Source organism: Catharus ustulatus, chromosome 3 (assembly GCF_009819885.2).
Source record: "Catharus ustulatus isolate bCatUst1 chromosome 3, bCatUst1.pri.v2, whole genome shotgun sequence".
Lineage (NCBI taxonomy): Eukaryota > Metazoa > Chordata > Aves > Passeriformes > Turdidae > Catharus > Catharus ustulatus.
In genome coordinates this window covers 29294298-29322056 of record NC_046223.1, presented here as the reverse complement: position 1 = coordinate 29322056, position 27759 = coordinate 29294298, and the positions used below count along the sequence as shown (strand labels likewise).

Genomic DNA, 27759 nt, shown 5'->3' with positions numbered 1-27759 from the left:
ATTGGCTGATGAAAGCCCTAACTCTGATGTTCAATAGTTAATGCAATCTATCAAAAAAGGTATCATTTATCTTTCAGTTAATCAGAAAGAGAATATATTAGATACTTTAAATAATTAAGGATATTAAAAATGCATTACCAAATGTTTATCATTAAGTAAACTGGCAAAAGAAGAGTAGGATATTTTACAGCAGTCTAAAAATAAAGATGTCTCAGGTATCTCCTCTCTGTCCAAGTATGTGTTAAAGATATCTCACTTGATGGGAGAAGAGCAGGAGCACCATCACAGGGGTCAGGCTGCCACTACATAATACACTGAGATCATACAGCTCTGGGAGCAGAGGGAACTGGCACAACATCCAGGATGAAAACACACAGGCGAACTAGACAAAAGAGGAAAGTGAACATGCGGACAAGAGACTGAATGGAAAGAACAGGAGGGAAGGGAAATGAAGCAACAAGAGATATGAAACAATACTGCAAAGACAGGCTACAACCAGAGAAAAAGAAAGGGTAATGACTTTAAACGCCAGTAAGAGTGAAAACAACAAAAAAACCCAATGACCACAAAAATATTAATTCTATTTTTCAGGATAGCAGCTGAAAAGCTGTAATGCTTTTACTCATGGCAAGCAGAAGAGGCAGCAGGTCAGACAATCTCCCTATGAGGCAAAAGCTATGAGAGAAAAAAGGGTAGCTGGGTGTTTTTTAATGAAAGACCCTGAGCAAACTGCATCATAAAGCAGCCAGTAGGCAGATGAGAACGTTAAATAAGCCATTTTAATTATCCTTTCTTATTGCAGGCTCCCAGCACACTGTTCTCATTATGAAAGGGTTACAAAAGTGACATTATCAAGAGGGTGCTCTCTTGGAACAATTAGTTTAACCTAATGAACACACAGCTCCCCTAATTAGCTCAGGAAAGTAAGAAATACCCAACTGTTCAACTCCATAGTGTAGACTAAGGAGAGAAAACTGCAGCAAGTAGAAGGCCTGCCAAAGAAAGAAACTACAATGATGAAATTTCAAATCTAGCTAGAGAGATATTTAAAAAACAGAAGCTGCTCCAATAAAGACTTTAGCCTGTAAATGAAAAGGACAGAGAAATAAAACACCCCAATTTTAAGAAAAAGGGGCAAAAAAATAAAGCACAGCCCAGGGTGTTGGGGTTTTTTTTCTGAAAGGCAGCACAGAGCATTTTATGATCAGCTTCATTTTTATGAGTTAACACCTGCAGCAGCATTCAAATGCCAACTAATCCCACTCGCTGCAGAGCTCCAGCACGCGTCAAAGCCTAACGTCAAACGTGCCCAAGTATGGAATAAAGCAATCCCAGCGCGGGGAGCGCGATCTGGCACCGCACAGAACGGGGCAGTAACGGGAGAGCCTCGGAGCGGGACAGCATGATACCAGGGAACAGCAATAAACACCCTGCTCATCCCACACACACAAGGTGGCTCCAAGGCTGCTCAGGAGCTAGAGCTCAACACATGCCCTAGAGAAGGCCATCCCATGTGCTACAGAACTATTATTTTTAGAATAAGAATATAAAAATATTTTACATAAACATATTCTGACTGCAGGTCACAATGCAGGAAGGAAGGGATCCTATCTAGCATGCCTGGGTCTTGTTCAACTGGACTGCCCTTCCACCCTCCCATGACTCAGTGATCTCCAAATATTTCACATACCTGTCTGACAAGAGCCAGCTGCAGTGACAGGTAGAGGATGATCTGGTGATCTTCAGGGGCCAAGTCACGTGCTCTTTAAGGATGATCACATAACACAAAAAGAAAAGTGACTGTTAGATTGCACTTTGCAGAACTCCTTCACCATGAGTCGGGTAAGCACAGAACAAAACCAAGTCTTCCCCCAAGTCCAGTAATGGGGGAGCAGACTGAAACCAGACAAAAAGCAGAACAGTGTGGGCCTGTCCCAGTCAGAATCCCAGGAAAAAGTATGAGAAACACAGTTGCCAGGATGTTATACAACTTACACACTCCTTTATTAAATGCCACTTAATATTTTGGAACTTGGATAACTAATATGGAAAAAGTAGCTCTGAGCTCACAACAAACTCATCAAATCATTTTAAGTAATTCAGGTGATGGACATAGTTGTCTAACTTCCTGTACTGCCACTTTTCAAACATTAAGAGAGGGTTAGGTTAGCAATGAAAAAGGAGTCGCTATGAGCACACAGAGGACTAAAGATCAGAAGGGCTATTACAAAAGCTGGTGTGCAAACACACAAAACATTCTCCACCCTGCAGCTTCTAGTTTAATTTTTGACAGTAGACTCCTAATTTGGAAAGGGAAGATGCTGAGGGAGGAATGATTTGATGACAGGAGCTGTGCCTGGATCAAAACCAAGGCCCTTACTTCTTAAGCTTGGACTCTGAGGTACTACCTTGCAGTCCACAGCTGGCAGCAGGCACTACACTGAAGTGAAGCCTTGGCTAGAGAAGGCTGCAGTGTCTCCAGAACCAGATGTGCTGGCCCTCAACAAAATCTTGTACAAGGCAGGGAACAGGGATGGACAACCCGGGCAGAACTGTCCCCTCTCAGACTATGCTAGGCATGAAATTGCAGTCTGGATTTGCTAGCCTGTGGAGAAGCCATTAACCAAGGCAATGATGGGATAGTGTCTTGGGGAACCTAACCTAGGAGGAAAGGTGGGGCAGCAGCTCATGCCACCCGGCAGCCCACTGCAGGAACCAGTGGATTCTCCCCTTGTGACTCACAGAGCTCACTCACAGCTCTGCAGAACAGGGAAGTCATTTCACATGGGAGAAATGGGGAAGAGGAAGGTCCCTCATAGCCAATTAACATTCTTGACCTCTTTCTGGGCTGCGTTCCAGGACACCAGGGAAACCTGCACCTGCATTGCCAGGCTCAAAGTGAGCACAATTAATGTCCTTATGAGGGAGAAACGACAGGCTGACAACACTGGTGGTTAAAACCCATGCCAAAACTATTGATTTGCTAACAACAAACAAGTAGTAATAAAAGAATTACTTTAGGAAATAAACCACACACCATTTTAATGGCAGCCACTTTTCAAATGCTGTCTTGGCCTGTGAGCAAGAAGATTTTGAAGCTGATTTTTATAACTAATGGCTCTAGAACAAATTAATTTAGTATGGACTGAATACGTCCTGTAACTGTATAAGTCAAGGTGGCACTCAAGTGTTCTGAAGCAATGCCAAAAATACCAAGGTGCAATTAGTACAGGTATGTCAAATAATTTCTTCTTCCACTTCAAAAAACACAAGAAAACTCCCTAACCCAAATAGCCACAACCCCACCACACACAAAAAAACTCCAAATCCCCCAAAAAAATTGCAACAAACAACAAAACTCCACAAGATAGAACGCAGCTTTGCCCTCAGGTGTTAGACAGGGTGAGCCACCTCTTTACAAAGGGTCTCTCGTGAAACTTTCAGTAACTTCTCCAGCAATAAATAACAGGGGAAAGTTCACAAGTGTATAGAAGATGAAATTTATGATGCTTTTGGAAAGAAACAAAGGATTGTTACTTTACTGCTCATTTTCCTCATTTGGTGCAATCTTCCGGCTGAAAGGCCCCTGGCAAAGATGACTACAGGACAAACCATGGCCTAAGAGATCATATATCGGCTTCAAAAATAGGTGAAACACAAAGAAGGTAAAAAAAAAGGAAGAAACCAAACATAGACATTTAGAAAAACACTAGTAACCGGCTCACTGTCACATTCCTATTGGCTGAAGTATGAGTAACTCATGTTTGGCTAGAAGCTTGTCTGCTTCCTAGGTAGAGTTAAGATACCATGAAAACAAGTCACAGCCAATGGGAAAGGTTAAAGGATAAAAAATTATGAAGTTTAAAAGCAGTGTGGCACCACAATTCCTTAAAATTGGTCAGCAGTTCAGCAGTTAATGTATGACACTGGCATCCACAAACCAGTGTGATTTAAAAGTACACTCCTGGTCTAAACAGTGAATTAATAAATGGCTTTAAAAAGTCTTCTTTCTCAGATCTCCATAAGGTAAATATCCAGAATTCTATCTGTGGTTTCAGTTCTTGCACCCACTACAAAACTAGTGTAAGACAAACACGTTTGTCTCCTTCTTGGTCAGAATCAGCAAAACAGCTAAGATACTTCAACGTTGTTCAAACTGCTACACCTGTACTTAGAGATACCAAGTTTTCTTCAATTATGTAATTATGACCACAGCAAACTTAGAATTAGATACTTCAGCCCAGGACTTAGCTCACATAAGATTCCATTCAGTTGCTATCTGTAGTCTGTAGGCATCTATATTTATAGCAGGTTGTAAATTGTGAATGTAATTGTACAAATGTAAATAACTGCCTGAACACCACCCAGTGTATTTTGGGTGGTGCAATCTAATCATAACAGGGTAAGGAAGCTCACACCTTACCTCTCTACCCACAGAACGGACAAAAAAGGGTTTTAAATCAGGCAGTTGTACTTGAGGTCTTAAGTAGCTGCATGAGTGTAATTTGCAGTTGCTTCCAGGGTGGAGCCATTGTTATCAGTTTGCCCCAAAAATATAGGGATGAAGGAGAGGTGAGTGGTGGCTGGTTTGTACTGCTAGCTCTGGAACCTCCTCTTCCAACAACAGCTCATGTAAACACTCATTAGGATAGCAATTATTCTCTCCCCTAGGTGCACTGGTACCAGGTTACCCCATAGCTGCTTATACCCTGATGGTGAAGGTACTTTCCCACCATGACGGAAATAGGATTTTAAGCCTGCTTCACACAGGAATTGAGACAAAATTAGCTTTCCACGTTTGCCAGCTGGCATCATGTGAGGAAGCTGCATCTCCCAGCACTGTAGATCTCACTGCTGCTAATTTGGGGCTAAGGTTTTTTCTGTAAGGTGGCAGAACAGTACTCTTACCTTGGATATGCAATCAAATAATCACTGCATTTAGCCATCACAAAAATGGTTTTGACAGACTACTGCTGAAACCTAATGAACTGTTTTCAAACTTATCATCAAGGAAGCCATATACAGAAGAAAAAGAAACATAAAAAGAAAAATTTTTCTGAATTCATGCAAAAAATACACAATACAAGTACCTGCAAAATTCCTACTCACCTCTCCAAAGTCTGAAGCGCTTTCTTGTTTAATTCATCCTGAGTGCTCTTTAAAGTAGCTGCAGGACAAGATACAATGCCATTTAAGAGTTAATTCAATATTTCAGATTAAATAAATAAATGTACAGAGTATTTCAAACTGGGAGTGTAAACCGTGTGGAAATCTGTGTGTTTGTGCATGTACTCATTTTGACAGGAATTCGCAATTTCATTTTTATTAAAGATTAATTTAAGTCCTTTGTTTGAAATACTGAAGCATTTTTTATTTACATATGCCACTGAAGAGGGCTGGGAGAAGGGGCCAAACACTAACTAGATGCCAAAAAGGTAACAGGCCCTCAGCCAGGCGGCTGCAAGTGCTAAAAGCAGTAACCTGCAGCACGTTCTGACTCAGATACAGACCGCCCCCACCACCATCCTCACGTAGGAGGGTGTTGCAGGTTGAACAGGGAACACCAGCAGCCAAACTTACAGCTCTGTGACAAAACACCACCATTTTTGAGACCACAAGAGAATTCTAGGTTACTTCAGATGTGGTATTAGCCACTAATGCCCTTCTTCCATGCTTCTAACTGTTTGACTAATGGATCCTGCCCAGTACATACCAATGTATAAATTAATTCCTACCTAAACCCAGAAAAGGAAGAGAAGAATCAAGTTCTTGTTCTACGTGAGTACCCTAAGATATCCTCATCAAGACCAACAGGAACAGAGGAAGACCTTACAGGAATATAGCTTTCTCAGATCAAAAATATCTGGAAACCTAGTGATGGTTTTTAGAAATGCATTGACCATCTTGTTCTGGTTCTTAGGTTTTCAGATTTTGCATAGCAGTTTCTTGTTCTGTCTGTTCTGAAATCCAGAGCTATTAATCAACAGCATAAGTGATGAGTAGTTAATCCATCAGCAAACAATACCCATGAATATATCTGGTTTGATACATCAAGTCAGTGTATGCTCCAAAAAGTCACTAAGTAGTATATAATAATGCAAGAAACCCACTGAAATTCAAGTATTCTTAAAAGCTATTAAGAAGAAAGACCTGCAAAGGTAACCGGTTTCTTTGGATTCTGCAGTATGTCAGTGAGTGAAATTTTGTAAGTAAATTACTTACTGCAGTAGCTATAGTGACCTTTTTTATTCCTACATCTTCCAACAGTTCTTTAAAATGCCAGGTTCATTTGGGAGGAAGAGCAATCTTCAGGATTTCCTAATCATAAAGATCAGAACTTGCTTAGGCCAAAAAACCTATTCTAAGTACTAAAAGCTGATCCAAAAATTTGTATTTTAAGTAATAAATTTAAAGACATGGACTTTCATGTAAAATGCAGCATATATTAAAAACACATCACTCTCAGTAGCCTTAAATCAGGCTGCAAAATACTGGATAAAGGAAAAAAAAATTGGAAAAAAAATTAAAGAACCAAGACTGATGTAAACAAAAATGCTTGAGGAGACATTGGAAAGGATCTGATCATACCAATAAACATCCCTACAGAAAAAAACCTGATATTCTGTTTCTCATGGAAACTACAATTCTTTATTTAAGTTACAGAGCAATTCTAAAGATGTCACACAATAAGAAAGACTGAAAGAAATGTTACCATTTGTCCCTCAAACACCAAATGGAAAAGCTAAAACTTCTAGCTTCCACCTGTTAAGACATTTGACTAATGCTCAGCTTGTAATCAGAAAGAACACAAAATGAAGTGATTACAACGAGTCAGCTTTGCCTCTGTGTTACTGGGAAACAGCATGTGACTCCAACCTCCCACAGTATGGACTGTATCTTCAGCAACTACAAAGTTGGAAATCTGGTTGTCCATCTCTAGCTTTGTGTCAGATGTGGATGAACACATTGAAACTCGTGCTTGACAATACTGAGCACTGATGCTGCAAGTTAACTATGCTACCTACAGGGCCTTTACAGTTAAAGGAGATAAATTAGGAGAAAAAGTCCCCAACAATGAAAATTATTTTGGGGAGAGATGCATAAAAAGAAGTTCAGCCATCAGGTCAAGGGAGGTGATCTGCTCTGCTATCATAAGACCCACATCTGGAATGTTGTGTGCAGCTCTGGCATCCACAACACAAGACATTGTTCTATTGGAACAAATCCAAAAAAGGGCCATGAAAATGGCTGGAGAGCTGGAAGACCTCTCCTATACAGAAGAGTCAAGAGAGTTGGGGTTTTTCAGCCTGGAGAAAGGTCAAGGGAGGCCTTACTGCACCTTTTTAATACTTAAGAAAGACAGAGGGTTCTTTTTTTTATGGTGACAGGACAAGGGGTAATGGTTTTAAACTAGAAGAGGGAAGAATGAGATTATATACAGGAAGAAATTCTTTACTAGGAGGGCAGCAAGAATCTGCAACAGGCTGCCCAAAGATGTTGCTGATGCCCTACGCCTGAATTCAAAGAAATCAGCAACCCACTGAGAAGCTCTCACTTCAGACAAAGAAAAATTTGTACTAAGAACCTGGTGGGTCTGATTAAACTTTTAAAATTTGTGCTCCATTCTCCCAGGTCAATGGCACCAAAGACTTCTTCAGTCCCTACCAAACTTTACTTCCTGCAAGTATGGCTGCTGCAGTTCCATCAACTAAAACAAAATATTACTTAGATTAAAATAAACTGGAAAAGCAGTCTGACCGATGGGAGAGCTGCACAGGGCACTTGAGCAGCCCATTATTTATTTTCTGAAACACTGGAGCTTCAGCCTTACTAAAACTCAACAGGATCTTCAGCAATATTTTGGTACCTAAATACAAAGCCCTGGAATCACATTTGAAAACAAAGGAGGACAACTTCTGTCTCAATAAAAGCAGTTAGAGCATATTAGGAATAGTGAATGCATGGAATGAAACACAGTGCCCAGGATCAGCATCAACACTACAAGCACAGGGACAGGAATCTAGTTCTAATCTTGTCCAATGGATTGAGCACCCATTAGCAGCTGAAACACAGTCAGCTCTATTTATGTAATACATTTGTTTCGTGGGAAAGAATTCAGTTTGTAATGTGCAAAACTGTTCCTCTATGTGAATCACAATGTATGAAGTGGGGATGACAGATAAATGGACTTTATAAATATATTTCTGATCCAAAGTGAAACACTGACATGCATGCACCCTTTTGCAAATATAACTGAGTTTCAGAAACTATTCCCTGATGTTAAGACATCTAATATGGCAAAATGTACAGTTTTAGCACCCAGAATTATAATTAAAGATTTCATGCACTGTTATTTCCAAAAGCAAAGATAGTAAGTTTGTTCACTAATAATTTATTCACTTCTTAGTGAGCAAATGTGCAGAGGGCTTAGCATTAACCAGTGCTGTCAGTACACTGTCTGTAAAATCCACAAGGACTGATAGAATGAGTTTCTAATTCAGTCCCTGATCCATGGCCTTCTACCAAAATTCTAAATGAAAACAGAGATACAGCACACTCAACTCTGGAAAAAGAATGAGGGACTGTTAAATCTACAAAGATTTTACAATTTGTGAGGTGGTGATGTGAGGTAAGAAGAGCATCTGTATTTCCCAACACATTCTCAACCTAGTCCTTCCTCTTTAAACTTTGTTAAATTCATCTCACCTTTCCCTGTCTTCACCAGACCTAAGGGAGGAGAAGTTGACAATACAGCTTATGTCAAAACTGGAACTGAGGGAGGAAGAGGAATGGTTAACTGTTGACTTTGACTGATTGGAAACTGATCTGCAGAAAATGGACATAAACTACGAACAGGAGGCTTGGGCTTCCAAGGCTGAGGCAAAAGTGTCAGTGACTTCCTCTGAGGACACACCTTTCAGCTACTTCAATGACACTTATTTCAAGAAACACATAATTAAAAATTAAGAATAAGGAAGCTATCCAGCATAAGTTTCAGGAAGTCCTACTTCCTACAGGAGCTTTTTGCAAATCACAAAGAAAAAGCTTTAATACCACTCCTCAGTACCTTTGTCACACAGGAGAGAAATAATTACTAGAAGGTTATATTTAATAAGAAAGTCTAATTTGGATGGAAGGTTGTCAGCTTTAGAAGGCAATTGTTAACTGTCTCTGAAACACTTAGCTACCATTGAAAATACAGATTGACTGAAAGTCATCTCAACAGGAAAGTTACAGGAATCTCACATATACAAATACATAGATGTTTGACTTGTCTACATATGTCAGTAAGAATTGACAATGATAAACAAGATTGACAACATGAGGCAGGATTACATCACAAAACTGCTGTCTCTCAGCATGTTCTAGCTTTGCTTCCTCACTGTCATATACTATTTTTTAACAATGCTAATGAAAAATGTCTTGCTAGTGCAAATTTGACATTTTCCAGTAAAATAGTTCCATATTCATAACCATCATATATCTGCTTTTGAAGGACTTAATCCATTTGATTAAAATATAATCTGCAAGATTGAAACATACTCTGCTTCCCTCAAATAACTGACTTGTCCCTTTGCCTTAAAAGCTAGAGATATGATGAGAAGGCAGATATAGTCCACTGTTTCAAAACATGAATCAGAGGCTAATCTAAAAATAATCCAAGGCAGTTGTTGTGATTGTTTGTTTTACATTAATAAGGACACAATATTGAACTAATCTCTTGAAAAATCAGATTTCCAGAAAAAGGGATTCCGACTCACATTTTTGCTGCACCAAAATATTTTTAGAGCCAGAGTACAGCACATGTCTCACCAACTCCATCCTTTAGAAATCACCGTCTTTTAATCCTTAAGTTTAGAAAGAGATCATAAGGGGCTAACATAGAAAACCTATCTCTGAAAATAGTCTATGGAATCTTGTATAGCTTTAGAGCAGTTTAAACAATGTCTAGGCAAAATGCCTTAAAAACTAGGCAGAACTCTATTCCTAGTGGACTTAAAATATATATAGAAGACAAAGTTCAGGCTACAAAGGACATACTTTTTGACATGAACTTTCTTGGGAGAACTACTCTGAAGCACAGAAATGGAGAACTGGAGAGAGTTGCAGTGCCTGCTAGCCTCCATGATGAAAAGCAGTTCTCAGAACAGTTGATCAGATATGGCTGGCTGAAAAACTACACCAACTTGTGCTACTGAGGAGCACAAGAACACTTTCTCATACACATGCCTTGCAGAATTCTGGTGTAAGTTGCAAGGCCTGGATATTCCATGATAACATAGTAAGAGTAACTTTAGCTTTGATTCAGGCTTCTTTGCTGGAAGAAGTTGGTTTATTTCTATGGAACCTATTCAACAGAAAAGCCATTGCTTGCATGAGGGCAGGACTGCCAAAATGATTAGGAAACACACCAGCTCAGACATTATTCAGAGAAGATGTGTTAGAAGTCTTCTACCTTTGTTAAGAGTCATAGAATAAACAAAGTCTATTCCCACCTGTGAGCTTGATGAAGGTCAGAGCTAGAACTCTCCCGAACACTTCAAGCCCTTCTGACTACAAAGCACCAAATCTACAGGAGGCCCTTGTCCTCTAATTCAAGATCCAAGTAAGCAGCATTAAAAGAAAATTCTTCTTACATTCAGTGGTCTGTTTCTAGTGAACATTCACATGTACCAGTAAGGTAGGTATTTTTATCTTGTTTACTTCTAAGTAAAAGAAACGACATCACAGAGAGGTTGAATCTCTGTGGGGAATCAGTATCATGCCAGGAACTGAATTGAGGCATTTCTGACTCCAGTTCTTGGATTCTATTTCTTTATGACTTATGAGTGGGTGACAAAAATATGAGAACAGATGGAAAGTTTGACTTTTTGTTGTGTAAATTAGTGAAAAAAATGTATTACAAATATTCAAGTAAAGCACACTAAGCATTGTCAGCTACACTCACATTATCACCCCAAAGGAATGACCTGCATTTCTTCCTTTACCTAAGAACTTCACTTTTATTACCACAGAACACAGTTCTCTGAGCAAGTAAACACTGCCCATTTATCTTGTGAGCTGATTGTTTTTCATGTCTAGTCAGCACCAAGAGCAGATTTTCTAATAAATTCCCATTGCTTGCACTGAAGACTTTGAACACGTGCTCTCCATATAACACACCTGACAAACAAGTAACTCACCATCAGTAGCTTGAAGGCTGTACGTCAGGCCCAGTGCCAGGTAACCCTTTGCTAGGGACTCTCCAGCATTCTCACCCAGGTCTATCACCATTTTAGCAAAGTGTTCTCCTTCTTCCAGCTGCAAAAGAGGTAGGCTGAGATTTACAGGCATTTTCTCTCTACTCCAATAACATTTACCATTAACTTACCTGTAAGTGATCTGAGAGCCATTCACACAAGGGCTCAGTGATCCCAGTGAACACCCATAAAAAGGAGAATGTAGAAGATCAGATTAGCAGACCTTGTTGCACATGCATAGTTTTGAGAAAAGTGTGGGTTTCGCACCCAGAACTCTTCCCAGATGTTTAAGATTAATCAAGGACACTATCTTATTTTATAGTTCCCTTCAAGTACACTTCAATCATGAAGCCTTAAATGTAAATGCTGGATCAGCTGGACTACTTATATGCTGTCCTAGTAGGGCACTGAGGTTTCTTCCTTCATAGGAAGACCATTCTGTTTTGCTGCCGGCTTTTTTTAAACCTTAGCAAATTTTACTTTCTTTTAAAGCATTACAAGAGTACAGTAATTTCACGACCATAAGGCGCACTGGACTATAAGGCGCACCCCCCCAGATTCGGCAAAATTCGCAACTTTGTAGATCAGATAAGGCACACCGGACTATAAGGCGCACTTTTTTTTTGCAGCGAGGCCCCGTCCCCAGCTCACCCCGTGTGGTTGCTGGCCAAGGCCCCGCCCCAACCCGGCAGCCATTGGCCCCCGGGCCTGCCTCCACCCGGCAGGGGCGGTGCCGCGAGCCACTGAGCCACCCTGGACCCGGCAGCCATGGGCTCCCGGGACTGCCTGGACCCAGGAGCGGGGGTGCCGCGGGCTCTCTAGCCCGCATTCACCTGGCAGCCATGGCTCCCCGGGGCTGCCTGGACCCAGGAGTGGGGGTGCCGCGGCCCCCCTAGCCCACATTCACCCAGCAGCCATGGGGCCCCAGGACTGCCTGGACCCGAGAGGGGCGGTGCCTCGGGCCCCCTGGCCCGCCTCCACCCGGCAGGGGCGGTGCTGCAGGCCTCCGGGCCCACCCCCAGCCGGCTGCCGTGGCACTTCCGGCTCCCCCCATGGCTCACAGCTCACACTTCCGGTTTGGCAAATTTCGCCGATTTGTACATCAGGTAAGGCGAACCGGACTATAAGGCGCACTTCCGGGTTCGAGGGAAAATTTTAGTCAAAAGGGTGCGTCTTATAGTCGTGAAATTACTGTAAAACAAAAAAACACTAACTTCACTGAAAGCTCTCAGCTGCTGCTGCCACAAGGATGCAGAAGTTTCAGGACACAAATTTTGATCTGAATTAACACACTACCTTGGCAGCTCTTGCTGCACTAGCCACTTTCTGCATATTTTGCAAAGACACAATTTCCTGGAAAATGCGTTTTATATTATAGACAGTAATCGGAGGAGAGAGCAGTCACAGCCTCTCAGGATCAGCCTCCAAAATGATGAAATAAGCTGGTCTCTTCTACATCATCACAGAGTGCTCCCCACAACCTTCCTTTCGACACCTATCAGCATCTGTAAAATCTGACTGGTAATTTTAAACAAAAAAAGTTAAATATTTTATTGCATAATGGAACGTTTCTCATTTCTAACTTTAAACTCTCATTAACATCACTCACCCATTTTAAGTAGAAAAGACTAAGACCTGTAAACTGTATATACCTTGAAAGGTGTAGGTTGGAGAGACATTAGCAAAACTTGTAGTAATGCCTGAAAGACAGAGCCTACAGGAAGATCTCATTTCTGTGCAAGACAGTATGCAGATCCTGCCACCCATAATCAGAATCATCCCTAATCAAGAAGCAGACACCATTACGCTATCTGAAAAATCCTCCTTTTGGAAACTTCTATTACATCACAACTGACTTTATGGGATGGGGCTGCTTAATTTTAAGAAAGTACTATTTTTGTTTGAAATCCAACTAGTTTAGACAAGTACTGTGGACACGTGCCCTCTTAATACTCAGCTTTGTCAGACTTCAGCACCCCATGGCTCCTTAATCTCTAAAATGACTCACCCATAACAATAAAATGCACCATCAGACAAGAAATTTGCCTTCTGCAGTGATCTGTTAATATGTTCCCTATGAACAGAATCGACTTGATGTAGCATACTGTCAAAGGGCCTCCTAGTCACATCACTTGAAAACATTCAGGTAACAATATTAACTAATGGGTTCATAAACAAACAACCTTAGATTTACTAGATGATATCAAGCATAAGAAGAAAATTTACTCTTAACATAAGCCTGAAGAAAGGCTGAAAAGTGCAAGTGAAGAAGCAAATCTCCACTGCTTGGATTTCTTCCTCACTGACACAACTAACTCCCTGGGGCCTCCCTAGAATTCAAACCAGATGTAGAACAATTGTTCCCCAGTTTCTGAAACCTCAGATCAATCAGTCCCATGATCAGCACATATATCATCATCAAACCCTTTCTGAAGGCACTATGAAAGCATGAGTGTTCCTAATGTGATTGTGGAAGCCACTAACTGACACAGGAACACCTCCTGTGGAATACTTGGACTTAACTAGCTGAACTGCAAAGCCTGTCTTTGGGAGTATAATCCAAAGCCTACCAAAACCACTGGAAACAGTCCCACCTACTTCAGTAATGCTCAGAAAACACCCTTGAACTCTCATCACATCAGGAAGACTGAGATTTGTTTCAGGAGGTTTCTTAACCTGTCAGTAGCCCAACCAACTTCCCTGCCACATACTGAAATGTGTACTGGACCAGAGTTTAGGACAATGGAAGAGGTGCCCATGACTTGCCACATAGAAAAAAAACCCAAAAAAATAGAACCCACAAATGAACAACAAAAAACCCTCTGATATTGGAGAGATTTTGCTCCATTGTTTCTCGGAATGGTCACTTTCACTTGATGGTAATTCCAGTCTCTGACTGGGAACACCTATACTGCATAAACCAGTAGTGCACCATTCAGCCTTCCTGCCTGCCAGTTACCCAGGGCCACCTGTCAGTATCAGATTAATCTAATGAATGAATAATTAAAACCATAACTTCCCAGAGTGGCTAAAACAGCACTTCTAGCACATTCTTGTAAACATTTATTCATACTAAGCACTAATGGCACTTTGACCAGCCACAAAGATTCTTATGAATGCAAACTTGGGTCAGCTGAAGTCTGCTTTGAAAATAAGCAGCCTCACAAACTCCAGCACAGCTGGTTCTGTTTATGAGAACATTTATTTTTCCTTCTTACAGCACTCAGACACTTCCCCTGCCAGCCCTGCTGTGGCAGCCATCTGCCCCCTCTTCTCCCATTCTCCTACTCTTCAGTCATTCTGGACAAGTGTGAAAAACCAAGCCTTTCACTCACATCACCCACTGTGAAGTTTCAACTCTCCAGTGCAGATGGCCTAGTCAACTGTGAATCTGGAAAGTACTACCTCAAACAGGAATAACCCCCTTGGGACACACCTGGGGGAAGCAGCTACACTGAAGGGACTACCAGATTGCAGTCTGGATAAAAGCTCCCTCTCCATACCCCTGAGTGAGGGACAAGTAGTGAGTCTGAGCTGTGATCTGCCAGTAAAACTGTGTCTGTGGGGGTCCTTAAGGATACAGGGTGCCTCCAGTCTGTATTGTGGAGATGAGAAAGGGAGGAGGGAAGACCTGCCATGTTATTCTCTTAGAAGCAACAAAAAAACGAAGTATCAAAGCCATCCCTCCAATCTGGCCCTTAATGTTCTAACATTTTTCTACATACTTTGCACTGAAAAGCTGGTGGAGAGAAGGGCAGCATTCCAGGTTGCAGAGAGAAGTTCCCTGCCTCCAAGATCTGCATGGAAGAAATAAAGTATGGGGGAAAACACCTAAGATGAAATTTCTGCCTTTTGAACTCCAGCTATATGAAGTGTCAAGAGGTACCTGGCAAACCCACCAGAAAGCAAACACCTGGCTCCTGGAGAGAGACAGCCTGCCAGATTGTGAACAGACATCAGTGAGATGGCAAGACTCTAGGGCTGGTTGGGCTTTTTTTCCCCTTTCACTTCCTCCTTCACATTTGATAGAAAAAGAACAGTTGCTAGCTGTGCTATCCTGAGGGATGTTTCCCCTGTTACAGAGTGGCTGTTCCAGCCACCACTGTTATTTGGCCACAGGTTTTGGTGTGTGCTCAAGCCAAGCCCGGAGGCATACTGACAAGGGAGTGGAGAACAGCAGGTGCTGTCCCCTGGCCTAATGCCACCCAGCTGGTGTCCAACTGCCACCCAGATTGTTTTTAGAAAAGCTCAAGCCCTACCTCACTGTAGCAACAGCTTGCAGGACTAAGTAGGAATTGCACTTCTCACCAGCACACATTTAGAGTAACTAAGGACAAACAAATCAATGATGTACTGCAGGATGAAAACAGCGCTTTATTGTGCCAAAAAAAGAATAGCACACCAAGGAAGAGGCAGGAAATACATTAAATGATACTGGACTTAGGACAGCAGACAAGGTTAATGAAGCAGGTGAATTTGGACACCAGGGACAGTGAACAGTACCCAAGCACTTAAGAGATCAAAACCCTACAGAATGGGTATCTACACAAAATTACACATGATGTTAACTAGTTGAATCAACCTCTTCTTACCATTTTCATTACACTGCATTGTAGCTATAGAGACTAATTCAAAGAGAAAAATATAAATATTGTGAAATGAAAATGATAGGAGGAAAAATGTATAGGAAGAAAGTGATCTATAAGGCATAGTCTAATGAAAAGGTTTTGTCCCACAGCTGTTTACAGCACACACAGCCAATCGTGTTATGTATGTCAGAAAAAAAACCCTGTGCTTTCTGTTGCTGGTCTAGTCAGCATTTGCTCTGTGTGTCACCATTGTTAAGCCCACCATTTTAGTCTGTGTAAACTCAGTCCCCAGTACTGAAGAATACTCAGGCCTTTCCTCCACTATAGCTAAAGCGGCTTGTTCACAAAGGCAATGTATAGAAGACAAAATTCTTGGTCATTTTTCATGTCTAAAACCCATGGGATTGCCCAAGAACAGCAGTGGTGATGTCATCAAGAATGTCTTTCAAAAGACAGAAGAAATAGTTAGTAGCTCCTTGCCCTTCCCTGCTTTCTCAGCAGCCTCTCACTCTGGTGATGCCGATCCTCTCCGATGTCCGTCAGCAGGCAGAGTAACTCCAGTAAAGGTACCACATTTCATATTTTAATATTATTCATACTGCAGTACAATCTAAACATTTCCAGGCGACTCCAGGGCTCTTAAGTGACTGGGTGCAAGCACATGCACAGCATTTATTATCTCTAGTGGCAGGGTCAACAACAGACAGAAGGGGAGAGAAGCACTCTCTGATTAAGTGGTCTGTGAAAGTAATGAATGGTAAGCTGTTACCTCAGAAGTATGCAGCTCTAAATCTGCATCCTGCCCACCACCCTGACACACACACAGCATGACATCCTGACCTCATGGTATGTCTTACTCAGTTTTTATAACTCCATGTACAGTCTGCCCGGGCCCAACACCACTTCTCCCTTTCCCTGACGGCTGGCATGATCTCTGCCTTTCCAGCAAACTGCTACAGCAGAACAGTTAGCTGTGCATACTAGCTCAAAGAAATGAGAGAAATACTTGAGGTACAGCATCATCCTGTGCTGCAGTTTTTGCCATGGGACAAAGTCCTTTGAAAAGCTCAGATGATGATAATGGCATCATTTGATGCTACACAAGTTTAGCATACCACCACTATTGCTATTGTATCAACTGTGGAGCAATGAAAACTATAAGAATACGCCTCATGTCTTCCTGCTTTTTGTCAGAGATTCAAGCCTATCCTAGGGCTACAGTTCATTTTGTTCTATGTGTATTTACAATATTTTCAATACGTTTTCATTGAAATCAATGGCGTAAAAGGCAAAAGAAAGCATCAGGATAACCCTGAACGCCTCAGACAAGGCTCCTAACATGGAGAAATTCAGTATTTAATGCTTGCCTGTAGGAAGAAGTTCCATTTTTAGTATTTTCACAACACCTGCCATAACAGGATCCTGGAGAACCTAGATTAGTAGTGAAATTAACAGTACTCTACTATTAAAATATTAAAAACAACAACTCATACTGCAACTCAAAGTCACTGCCAAAATAGGCAAGTGAGCATTCAGCTGAGACCATGCCAGGGTAGGCTGAGTGAAAGAGGAAATTGCAGCAAGCCTTTTAGTGAGCAGAGCTCTGAATTTATAGTGGAGCAAGGCAAAGCAACTCCAGTATGAACATATTCCAGTGCAAGCTACCTCAGCTCTTCTATGGAAATTTAAAACAATACTCTGACCTACAATAGTCAAAGACTTCACAGTGCATTCTGGAAAGCTAAAAGACAGCTGGCTAAACACAAATGGGCTTTGTGTTTGCTTGACAGAATCATCCACATACAAGTTCAGTACACTGTTGTGCTGAAACCACAGCAAGTTTGAAGGCTTAGCAGCACATTGTCTCAAAAGTAATTCTGAGCCAACTACAAAAACATTTAAAACACCAGTGTAATGGTTTAGATACAATATTAAAGTTCCAACTTTGCTGTACAGGTCTGATTGCATCCTGACCATACAAATGTGGTTTATGGATGTGCATTACTTTTGAAGCTTTTCTGGTCCTCCAAGTCTACTGGCTTAAACTTTAGAATAAATGAAGTACTGATTTATTATATTATTTACACTGGATTTTTTTAGTTTTGTTTTTGAAAACCTCTAACTCTGAAAAAGGTAGCCATAAGATTGCTTATACCACTCAGCTACTTACTGCAGGTCCAATCCTGAAAGCCAGAGGTTGATGGGGCAGATCATCTTCTGGTGTAAGCCAGCATGGTAGCCCTAATATACCAGTGGAGTACTGCCAACTTACATCAGTTAATGATCTGGTCATACTGCCACAAGCTGGGGGAGGCTCAGTTCTGCATCAGCCTCTGTTATGTATTGATTTGCATGGCACTGTATGAATGCATCCACGTTTTCACTTTGATTTGTTCTGTGCTGAGAGACTATTTTATAGATGTGATCGGAGTATCCTCAATGTTGTAAATCACTATAGTACATTTCAATTAATTTTCTGTTTTCCCTGCTCCTAAAGTGTGCTGAGACACCATGTACAAAGCCAGCAAAATGAGTTAAGTGATCACCAGATTAATCATGAAAGAAACTGTTCTGTGCTTCACATGACATTCTGTAATTATCCATCTGCATAAATGTTGTGTTTCGGTGTTTTGTATTTTTTATTGCTAGTAACTGAAAGAAGACTAAAGTACTGCTTGCCCATGGGCTATAAACAAACTGGCTACAATACTGCACCACACAGTAGACAGATGCAAGATATAAATTAGCTGTTTCATTTGGATAAATGGTGATCTGATTTCACCCTTTTCCTGCCTATCCAACAATCAAGTACATGGATATGCTTCCTAATTGAAAAATTAATCATATTTTATATGTTCTGAAAAGGAAGATGTATTTGAGTATTTGTAAGTGCTAATATTTGTCCATTAGACTGTTCCTGTCCCATGTCTATCCTCCTTTCTATTTATACTGGCATTGATCAGCCTGTTCACTTCCAGTTTAAATTATTCAATTCTGATTTGATTGCCATGTAATTTAAATGCAAATAATTACTGTAAGGATGACATTTAGAAAAACAGCTCTGCTAAGCAGGAAGGTCTTTATTAGGCACAGGAGTCTGCCAGTAATATCAGAAGCACCCCTTTGACTAAGAGATGTGGGAACCTATCATTTCAGTTCTTTTAAAAGATGATCTGATTCCCTTTGGACTCCCCTTAATTAAAACTCTTCTATACCATCATCAAGTTTGCTATGAGGGTAAAGCATAGGCCACAGACTAAAAGGGAGAGGGAATATTTTTAATTTGGTTTTAGTTCATAAGGCTGTGCTCTAAGTAACTGCAGTAAAATTACCCTCTTGAGAAATCATGATTTTATTTCATGATACCCCCCAGTTCGGAGGGCCAGGGCTTGACTGAACAACACGGAAAAGCATTTCACACAATAAAAAAGCATTACATTGAAGAAAAAACCCTCTTGTTTTGAAATAATCAAAACAAGTTCATTTTTCCCTTCTTCCCTTGCCTTTCCTACTTTTTAGGGTTAGCCAGTTGTTTTATCAGATCTGTCATGTATGAGAAGTCTGGACATACTGGATTGCCCAAGCTGGAACTGAATTACAGTCTCACTGTTTTTTCAAAGTGACGAGGTATTTTTATATGCTAGCTGTGTTTTGAAAACTTCATCAGACATACTAAGAACAGCATTCAACACAGCTGTAATGCCTCACTTTCACTGTTTTAACATCTCAAATAATCCAAAAAACCTTATTTACTTTATTTTAAAATAACAGCATTCACTGTGAATGTTTTTTTGTATCACTGAATGACTTTCAGCCTTCAAAATTTAGAGACTGAGCTGTGGGCACAAGAGAGTTAAATTGCTCCAAATGTAGAGCAGAAGTAGGTTGGGCAGTTCAGCAAGGATTCCCTCGAGGTCCTCAGACTTGAAGATTTTTCCTAGAAAAAAGATGCTGCCCAGTTTTTGCTGACTCACATATAAGCCTAACCATTATAGTTTGAACAGTATAGTTCATTCAAAAACATACATAACCAGACATCCTCCCTGGTGGTGGTGGTGTAAATGAATACAACTCAAGTTTAGTTGAACAGCAGCTTCCATCAGATAGGGATGTAGAAGGTGGGGATGCAGGGTAAGGGAACAAAACAATATTAAATTGGCTTCTACAGCTTTTCACAGTGATCTGTGCAGATTCTTCTGGTATTTTCTTTCATGTTTTCTTACATCTGTGTTTTACTTCTATTTAGCAACTGTAATCCTTCACTGACTGCAGGGACACCTCGTGGTGAGGACAGGTGAGAACAGCAGGCTGCCATTCAGTTAATTAAACCAAGTACAGAAAGAGTGACAGATGTTTCTGCTCCTTTGGATAATCAGAATTTCACGGGCACCAACTTCCACTCCCACTCTGCTTCTGGGGCATACATTAACATATCCAGAACACAAAACACTGACACAGCAACTTCAAGAACAAAGGACTGAGCTGTCCAGCAGACCTGAACAATCTAACAGTCCACTTATAACTATTAACTTGTGTCTTCTAGGAGCTACAAGAGTGGCTGATTCAACATGACACTCAGTTGAAGCAGCAGTCCTGAGAATGGCTGTTATGGCTTTCCCTCGCTCCTCCCTTCTTCAATGTGCCAGCAAAATACATTTTAATGACTCACTCCAAAATTTCTTGCAGGGATTTTCATTTTTTATAGAAGATACGCATGTGTGTATGATTTTTAGCAGGGATTCCCTTTCTCCCTACTGCAACTTCACTGTGGCTCTGTCACTGCAGCACCTAATCCATTACATAATAAGAATTGCATCAGCTTGCTTACCCAGTGCAGTGACCCAATGCAGACCTTGGCAGCCAGAAGAGGAACGGTGGGATCTGTAGGTCGCAGTTTAGCACACTCTCTGAGCACTGACACAGCATATGCCGACTGGAGGATGGGAGAGAGGAGGAAGAAATAAAAAAGGGTGATTAGACAATGCTGCTGAGAGTCCATGGAAATATTGCAGCGATATGTACAAAGAAGTGCTATGGAGAAAAGAATCCCATGTCAGCAACAAGTCAGCAACTTTATTCCCACCTCCACATGCAGACATGTGTGTACACACACGCACACAAACACACTCTTCCCACGCTCAGAGGAAACGCGCCAAAGAGGCGGCCCTGGCTGTGCACTTCACAAGAAACAGTTTTCTTAGCTATCAATGCACTGGTTATTTTAGCTCTGCCCTCCCAATACACAAGAATTCTGCTGTAGTTTTCCTTGCACATAATCATCTTCCAGTAAGCCAGAAAAGATCATAAAGAGCTTATCCTCCAGTACATTCACATTTTAGGCCAACTTCACTCAGAGAGGTTTGTTCAGCTAAAGTAATCTGCTCAGTAGGTTGTTTTGTGTCTTCTCCGGTTCCAGAAAATACAAGCAAGCAACTGGGACCCCACCATAAAAAGGATGGGTGAGCATCAACACACTGTTCAGTGGGTGGTCCAAGCATGTGTTAGAAGGAAAGCCCATAAAGACAGCCCCTTGCTGTCTCTCTGGTGTTAAGTTACCATTAACAAGGATGTTTTTTAAGATTAGCACTTGCACAGCTCTTTTGATCCAATGTGCTCTGCAAACATTGCATTTTGCAGCACACACTCATGGCTGCCACATTTCAGACGCTTCAAAGGGGAATGAAGAAAGCTCTGCTCTGAGGCAGCAACGAGAAGGCTGTGTCAGAGAGTAAGAAGGTGACAGGAGTTACCCTACCAGAGTCTCCCAGCCCATTTCACCTAAACCACAGTTTGTCTCGTGTTTAAACCTGCCTCACTACTGACCCTGATCCACTCACATTTTCTCATGCTTAAGCTCAAGGGGAAGTTTTATTCTCTTTGAATTTCTCCTTGCATGCTTGTTTCTTCCCAAAGTCTTCCAGACAGTCCCAAGAGACAATGCTCCTGCTCAGAAGCACGTTAAATAGTCATGGTCTTTCTATGTTACAGAAGAGCAGCAACATAAGCTTGCAAAGTCAAACGATCTGCTATTCCCATCAGGCCCTGGACATATCCTCCTGACCCCCAAGGGCTGTCCCTACCAGAACTCTGATCCACACAGGGTGTGGTGACTGCTGCAATCCCCTGCAGCAAAACCACAGCTTCACATTCCCACTGTCCATCAGCACTTTCCCCCCATACACCACACCAAAGTAAGCTGTGCCTGCCATCTCCTTCCCTCCACAGAACTGAAGGTCCATTTCTTGCTACTGAATTCAAAAGTTTGATTAGGAATTTGCTTGGAAAGGAACCTGGAAAAATGGAAAACCAGATGTACATCAGCCATGCCCACGTTAAGGCAAAGAGGGATTTCGTAAGCAATGCAGCAGGGAGCAAATCCTCCTGGTTGAAAAGCTTGGGTGGGTACCTGCCTTGTGATCTGAACAAGAGCAGCAGCACACCCTACATTCTTCAGGTTGCTCCCACTTATGTAGGGCACAGGCATGATCAGCAAAAGCAAGGAAACATTTGCTAACTTAAAATTCAAAATGCACAAATTGCCTAAAGCCAGAAGGAAGCTTGTCTCAGACCAAGGATGGAAATCAATAAAATTTTTCCTAGAGCTTGAACCATTAGTCCATCCCTCTCATAAATGAAGAGTAATTCAGCCCTGAGGTACAGGAACAAACATACTGCTGTGCTCTGTTGCCACGAGGTGACTAACATCTTTCAGAATGAACCTCCCTGGCACCTATTTGTTCAGAACAAGTGGTGTCTCAGGTTTTAGTGGCATCTTATTCCTCTCTCACACAAAATGCACTGAAAGCAGCTGGTATTCCCAGCAGCATGATGGATGTGTTGGAAAGCCAAGCATAACCATATAAAGGACCTAGGCTGGATATCATCTTCTTGCCATCCTATCTATATCCCAGCCCCACAGGTGTTTCCAGAAAATAAACAAACGTGACAGCAGGGCAACATATGCACCATGACAGGCAGTGTATCTGCAGCTGAATCCCACCAACCCTTATCACCTAACCATGCAAAAGTGAACTCCAGATACGTAAAAGGCCATACACTGTCCAGAGACAACACTGCAAAAACAGACAATCTCAACCCAGTGGTCATTTCTCAGCTCCCCACCAGCACCGAAGCTGCAGGGAAAGCAGGAGGCACCTGGGAGCTGGTGGCAGCTCTCCTGTGGGTCAGCACAACCAGCACTAGCACAAAGCAAGGCAGTGACAGGCCTGTCCTAATTTGGGCCACAGCTGGAGGACCTACACCAGAAGAGAAGTGACACAACCCATTCTTTGCCAGTTCCTCTTGGACTCTGCTCCGTCCCTGTCTGCAGGACAAGCCAATGCCACAGACTCCAGTACCCTCAGACCACAGAATCCTTGCCATGTCTGTCCTGTCCCAAGACTGCTCAGGAGGCCACTGCAAAGCAGTGACTACTGAATGCTGCACAGGAGAAGGTCCCATCTTGCGCCTACACCTCAACACCTCAGGTGTACAGTCACTTTATTACCTATGCACTCAAGAGCTTCTGAGCATAGATTTACAGAGCAGGAGGCACTGCTCCTAAAACATTTACAAAGTGATGTCATTTTAAATAACTTTATAAAATTTGCAACTAAACATATGGAGCAGAAGTGGTTTTAAGAAACAGGATGACATGAAGCCTTTTTTCCCAGCTGCATTTTAAAAATTCAAAAGATATTATATAATTTCACCTTGAAAAATTTACTCAGCAGATATTTTATACACATGATGAAAACATTAGTCAAGGAATGACAGGAGAAATATTATCCCACTCCCACAGTGACCTTACTTAGGGGAGACTGGCATGACATGTAATATCAAGGTTTCTCACAGATACTAATTACAGACATTAATAGATAGGAAAAAAACATCAAGCACTCATTATTGAATACAGACATCATTGGTTTGTAAAAATATTTAATATGAAACAGTGTTTATGCAACATTGAAATAATCTGGTAATTAAAATGTACATATTTCTTTCATTTAGTGTGGGTGGACCAGGCAGCCAACTGCATTGTTTGTGAGATTCACTGCATGGCAATAATAATTTGATTTATTGGTGAGGCATGTTTTGAGAAGAGCAGAAATTGAATTCCAAGTGAGTACATGCTTCCCACTTATGATTCTGAGCTTCAGAGGGGCTCACTGAAATATAATAATTCAAGCCAGGATTTATGCTGTTTCTACTTAACTTGCTAATTGCTGGATTATAAGGACTGCACTAGAACCAGTTCCCAAGGACTTCAGAAAACTAGGTCTCATTTGGCCTCTCATCTAGAGCAAGGAAGCTATTGGGGAAGGAGAAGGATGGAGAGGACACCTTCCCCTACATAATTACAGCAGCCGTGGTTTTGAATCCTTTAAGGCAGTAAAATGTAAAGAAAAACAACTATCCAAACACAGAACACAACTCCCGCTCCCCATTCACTAATTCAATAACAAAGCATGGAAGCACACTCCTCAAAGATGCTTGCACATGAGCAGAAGAGAACCAAGAACATCCTACAGTTAATTTTCTTCCTTCTCCAAATGGCTTGAGAGAATTTGTCATCAGTTATGGTAAGCCCATAGATGCTGCCCAAATGCCAGTTTTCCGAGGCTACCCCAACACAATTTCCATTCTTTCCCCTCCTTTGCTCTCTCACCATACCAAAGCAACCAAAGAAGGAAATTAGAGAGCCATTTCACATTTAGAAGTTAAAGAAAACACAGATATAAGTAAAAGGAAGGATAATTTCCAGACAGCAAATCATGCCTGATAGACTTTGACATGCTATGAACAGTTGCTCTTCTCTTGCACAGTTCCAAAAAACTCCCTAGTTTTTTGTTTCTTTGATACTTTTCAGCCAGAAGGAAAAATGTTGCTCAAGATGGTGGGTGGTAGACATCCTCATTCCCAATTTACCTGGCAGTTTGATACACAAATGAATTTCCCCAACTAGTGCTGCTATATTTCTTGCATTATCCTGTCTAAAAATTGGACTTTTTCAAAGGGATTGTGGGGAAGTGGAGGAAATCTTTCATCCCGATGCAAGATTTATTATTCCCTGTGTCCTGGGACTCACAGTCATTTATGTATAAATTACCTTGAACTGACATAGAAAGATGACAGAATCAGTAGTTTTGCTGTTAACTTTCCACTGAATGTAGAGATTTCTGTGAGTCTCAGTATGAATATTATTCCCCTAAGACATTTACTTCTCTTAACATAGGAATTGATTCTCTCCCTTTTCTTTTACCTTGTGTTTATCAAATTAGAGCACTGCAGTTAAGCATCTTCAAATACTCCTTCTTAAAAGCACCTCTTACATTGTAAGATCTATAAGCACACATTTGTACTTGCTAATGTGACAAACACCTCACTTCACACTTTCTGTCAAGAAAAGAGAGCTAAGCCTGAAGGCAATTATATAGCCCACCCAGGTATTCTGCTCAACAGCCAGGCATCTTAGGAAATTTCCATTTTTTTGTACTATCTACAGCACACAGGCAAACTCCCTTCTAATCTTTCCTTTACACCAAAGGAAACCAAACTATTGAATATCCCCAAGATAGGTGACCTTTGTAACAGGATCTTTAACCAATGAATGTTCAATATTTTAACTTTCATTCCCCAGCAATGCTATTTAAGGAGCCATCCGAGGCCTCTGTTGCTCCCAAGGTTCCTGCCTGCAATACAAAGAGAAATGTACTTTTTTTAAAATGCCAGTTGCCTAGTAACCAGCCTAAGCTTTTGCAAGGATACCAACAGAAGGAACAGTCTAAATCATAAAATTTGTCTGCTGTTGCTGCAGAATTATATATTAAATATATTTTTAACTTTCCTTCTAACCTTCTGGAAAGCTGTATGTTGGCAATACAGGCATGGCTGAGTCAAACTTGAAGCTCCTTGAAGCACTTAGAGACATCTGCTTTTGCTGCACTGTTTAAATAAGGGGAAGGATTCCTTTTTTTTGGGTGCAGCACAGATAGGAGCAGCTCAGACATTAGCTTGTCTTTATTTAGCTATGACCAAATTATTATTTTGCTAAGGGCTCCAAAATCAGAGTTCATGTCTGTGTAAGACTGGTTTCAAAAACCTTAAAAATGCTGCCAGTACAAGCTTTGGGCAAGACTGCAATATCTCCAACTGCTGAGCAGCCAAAGGGAGCACAGTGACACTGCAAGACCAGCTCTGGGAAAAGCTGGAGCTTAGTGCCTCTGAAACACAGCTGAAGGACAGATGCAAAGAAGGATTCAATTACATCCCTTTGTATAACACCAGACACCTCCTGATGCATTACATGATTAAGAAAACCATGCAGGTACACATGCATGATTTTTTCTTCCCCATTGCCTTAAAGAGAAACAAACATAATGGGTAAGAGCAGAAAGGAGAGTGTAGTTGAAAGCACCTTTATCTGCCTTTTATTTTGCAAGGTATCATGCTTGGAGCTTACATCTCCTATTGCCAGGTCTATCCATCTGTATGGCAATGCTGACCATTGTTCCTGTGGTGCCCCCAGCATGGGGCTAGAGGGGGCTGTGGGCTGGGGTCAGCAACAATGCAGTTGTTTCTGAAGTCACACAATTGTTGTCTTCAAGGCAAGCACTAAGCTGGCCATGTTCTGCAGGGCTGGAGAGTTTAGTGGCAGGCACCACAGGAACACAAAACCACCATCAGCAATCCCAGTACAAGGCCTGCTGAGCATAGTCCTTGCCTGCAGGTTCCTGCTTCCAGCTCCACTGAGCTCTCACAGAGGCTTTTCCCACAGACCCTTCAGTTGTTCCTGAGCTCCTCCTTTACCCACTCTTAAGGCACTTCAGCTGCTCAGTGAGTACACAGCTGAGGGGTGAAAGCAGAATATCCTCTCCTAGCAGATACTTCAGCCTTCCTTCAGCTGGCCTAAGGCTATATTATTACTCACTGCTCCTCTCAAGAAACACATATCCTAAAGCTCTTCACTCACTAACCAAGTGGTGGTGTGGGGTTTTTTCAGGCAGATACACTGAACGTGAGTGTGAAAATGTTCCCATGCACTGCATACACTAACAACAATGAGCATCCACTGTACTTTAAAGATTAAGACTCATGAGAGTTGAATGGCTCAGTTAGGGCACCCAGCACTATTAGATTATGCAAACTCAGTGTTCACAGAATACTTTCACAGCTATTCTTGAAGACTCCCTCCCTCACTGCCCTCAGGAAAATGGCAAATCAGTGTCTCTGAACACAAATCTTGTCTCTTTGTGTGCTAGGTAGAAGACAGGCACCAATGTTGCTTCATGTTGTCCAAGCCATGTATTTTAACACCCACAATGCAGATCTAGAAGACTTTCTTAAGTACCATAAATTTAAGCAAGAGCCTACTCACAGTGCATTTCTCTCTACTCCCAGGGAGCTCCAGTGACACTTTGAGACACACAGACAAAGTCCTGTGTGAGGATAGTAGGTGTGGAAGGGGACAGAAATGTGAAAAGGGAACATGTAACTGATCCAACTGGTCCAAGTCCAAGGAAATGCTTGTGAGTGCACAAGGACCCTATTACACATCCCTTGTGCCTGTAATACATCATCTAGACACTATGACAGTTCTGCCTCCAACTCCAGAAATGTCGGTAGAGCTACCCCAGTGTGCAGGAGAGCTGTGTGCTGGTAACCTCCACGACCTCCAGGGAAAGCTGTTTAGATGGAAAGCAGCAGCAGAGAACAAATCTACCCCAAGCAGCTCTCTCTCTTTACTGCTGCAAAGACTATGAAGTCTTTTCCAGTCTGTGAAAGACAGTTTCGTCCTTCCTTTCCCCATGCTGCTCAATAGTGGTCACTTTTTCAAAACCTTGAGATGAGCAGATGCAACTGTCTGCACTGGCTTTACTCTGGCAGCAGGACAGTGGCTCATCTCATTGCCTGAGGACTCTGCCAGATGG

At 41.6% G+C, this 27759-nt stretch overlaps 1 protein-coding gene across 13 annotated transcripts in view; it reads right to left on the bottom strand.

Moving 5' to 3' along the window:
• The window catches only part of TTC7A (tetratricopeptide repeat domain 7A), a 210675-nt gene that overhangs the window by 135727 nt on the left and 47189 nt on the right, over window positions 1–27759 (bottom strand). For all 13 annotated transcript variants that reach the window (XR_004417261.2, XR_004417262.2, XR_004417264.2 and 10 more), the window contains 4 exons: window positions 20658–20762; window positions 11184–11301; window positions 5110–5167; window positions 1691–1763 (listed from right to left, as the gene is read on the bottom strand). Coding sequence is in view for 8 of the 13 variants with exons in the window: in XM_033053680.2 (XP_032909571.1) it covers window positions 1691–1763; window positions 5110–5167; window positions 11184–11301; window positions 20658–20762 (354 nt within the window). In the remaining 5 variants the exon portion in view is untranslated. The remainder of the gene's footprint in view (window positions 1–1690; window positions 1764–5109; window positions 5168–11183; window positions 11302–20657; window positions 20763–27759) is intronic.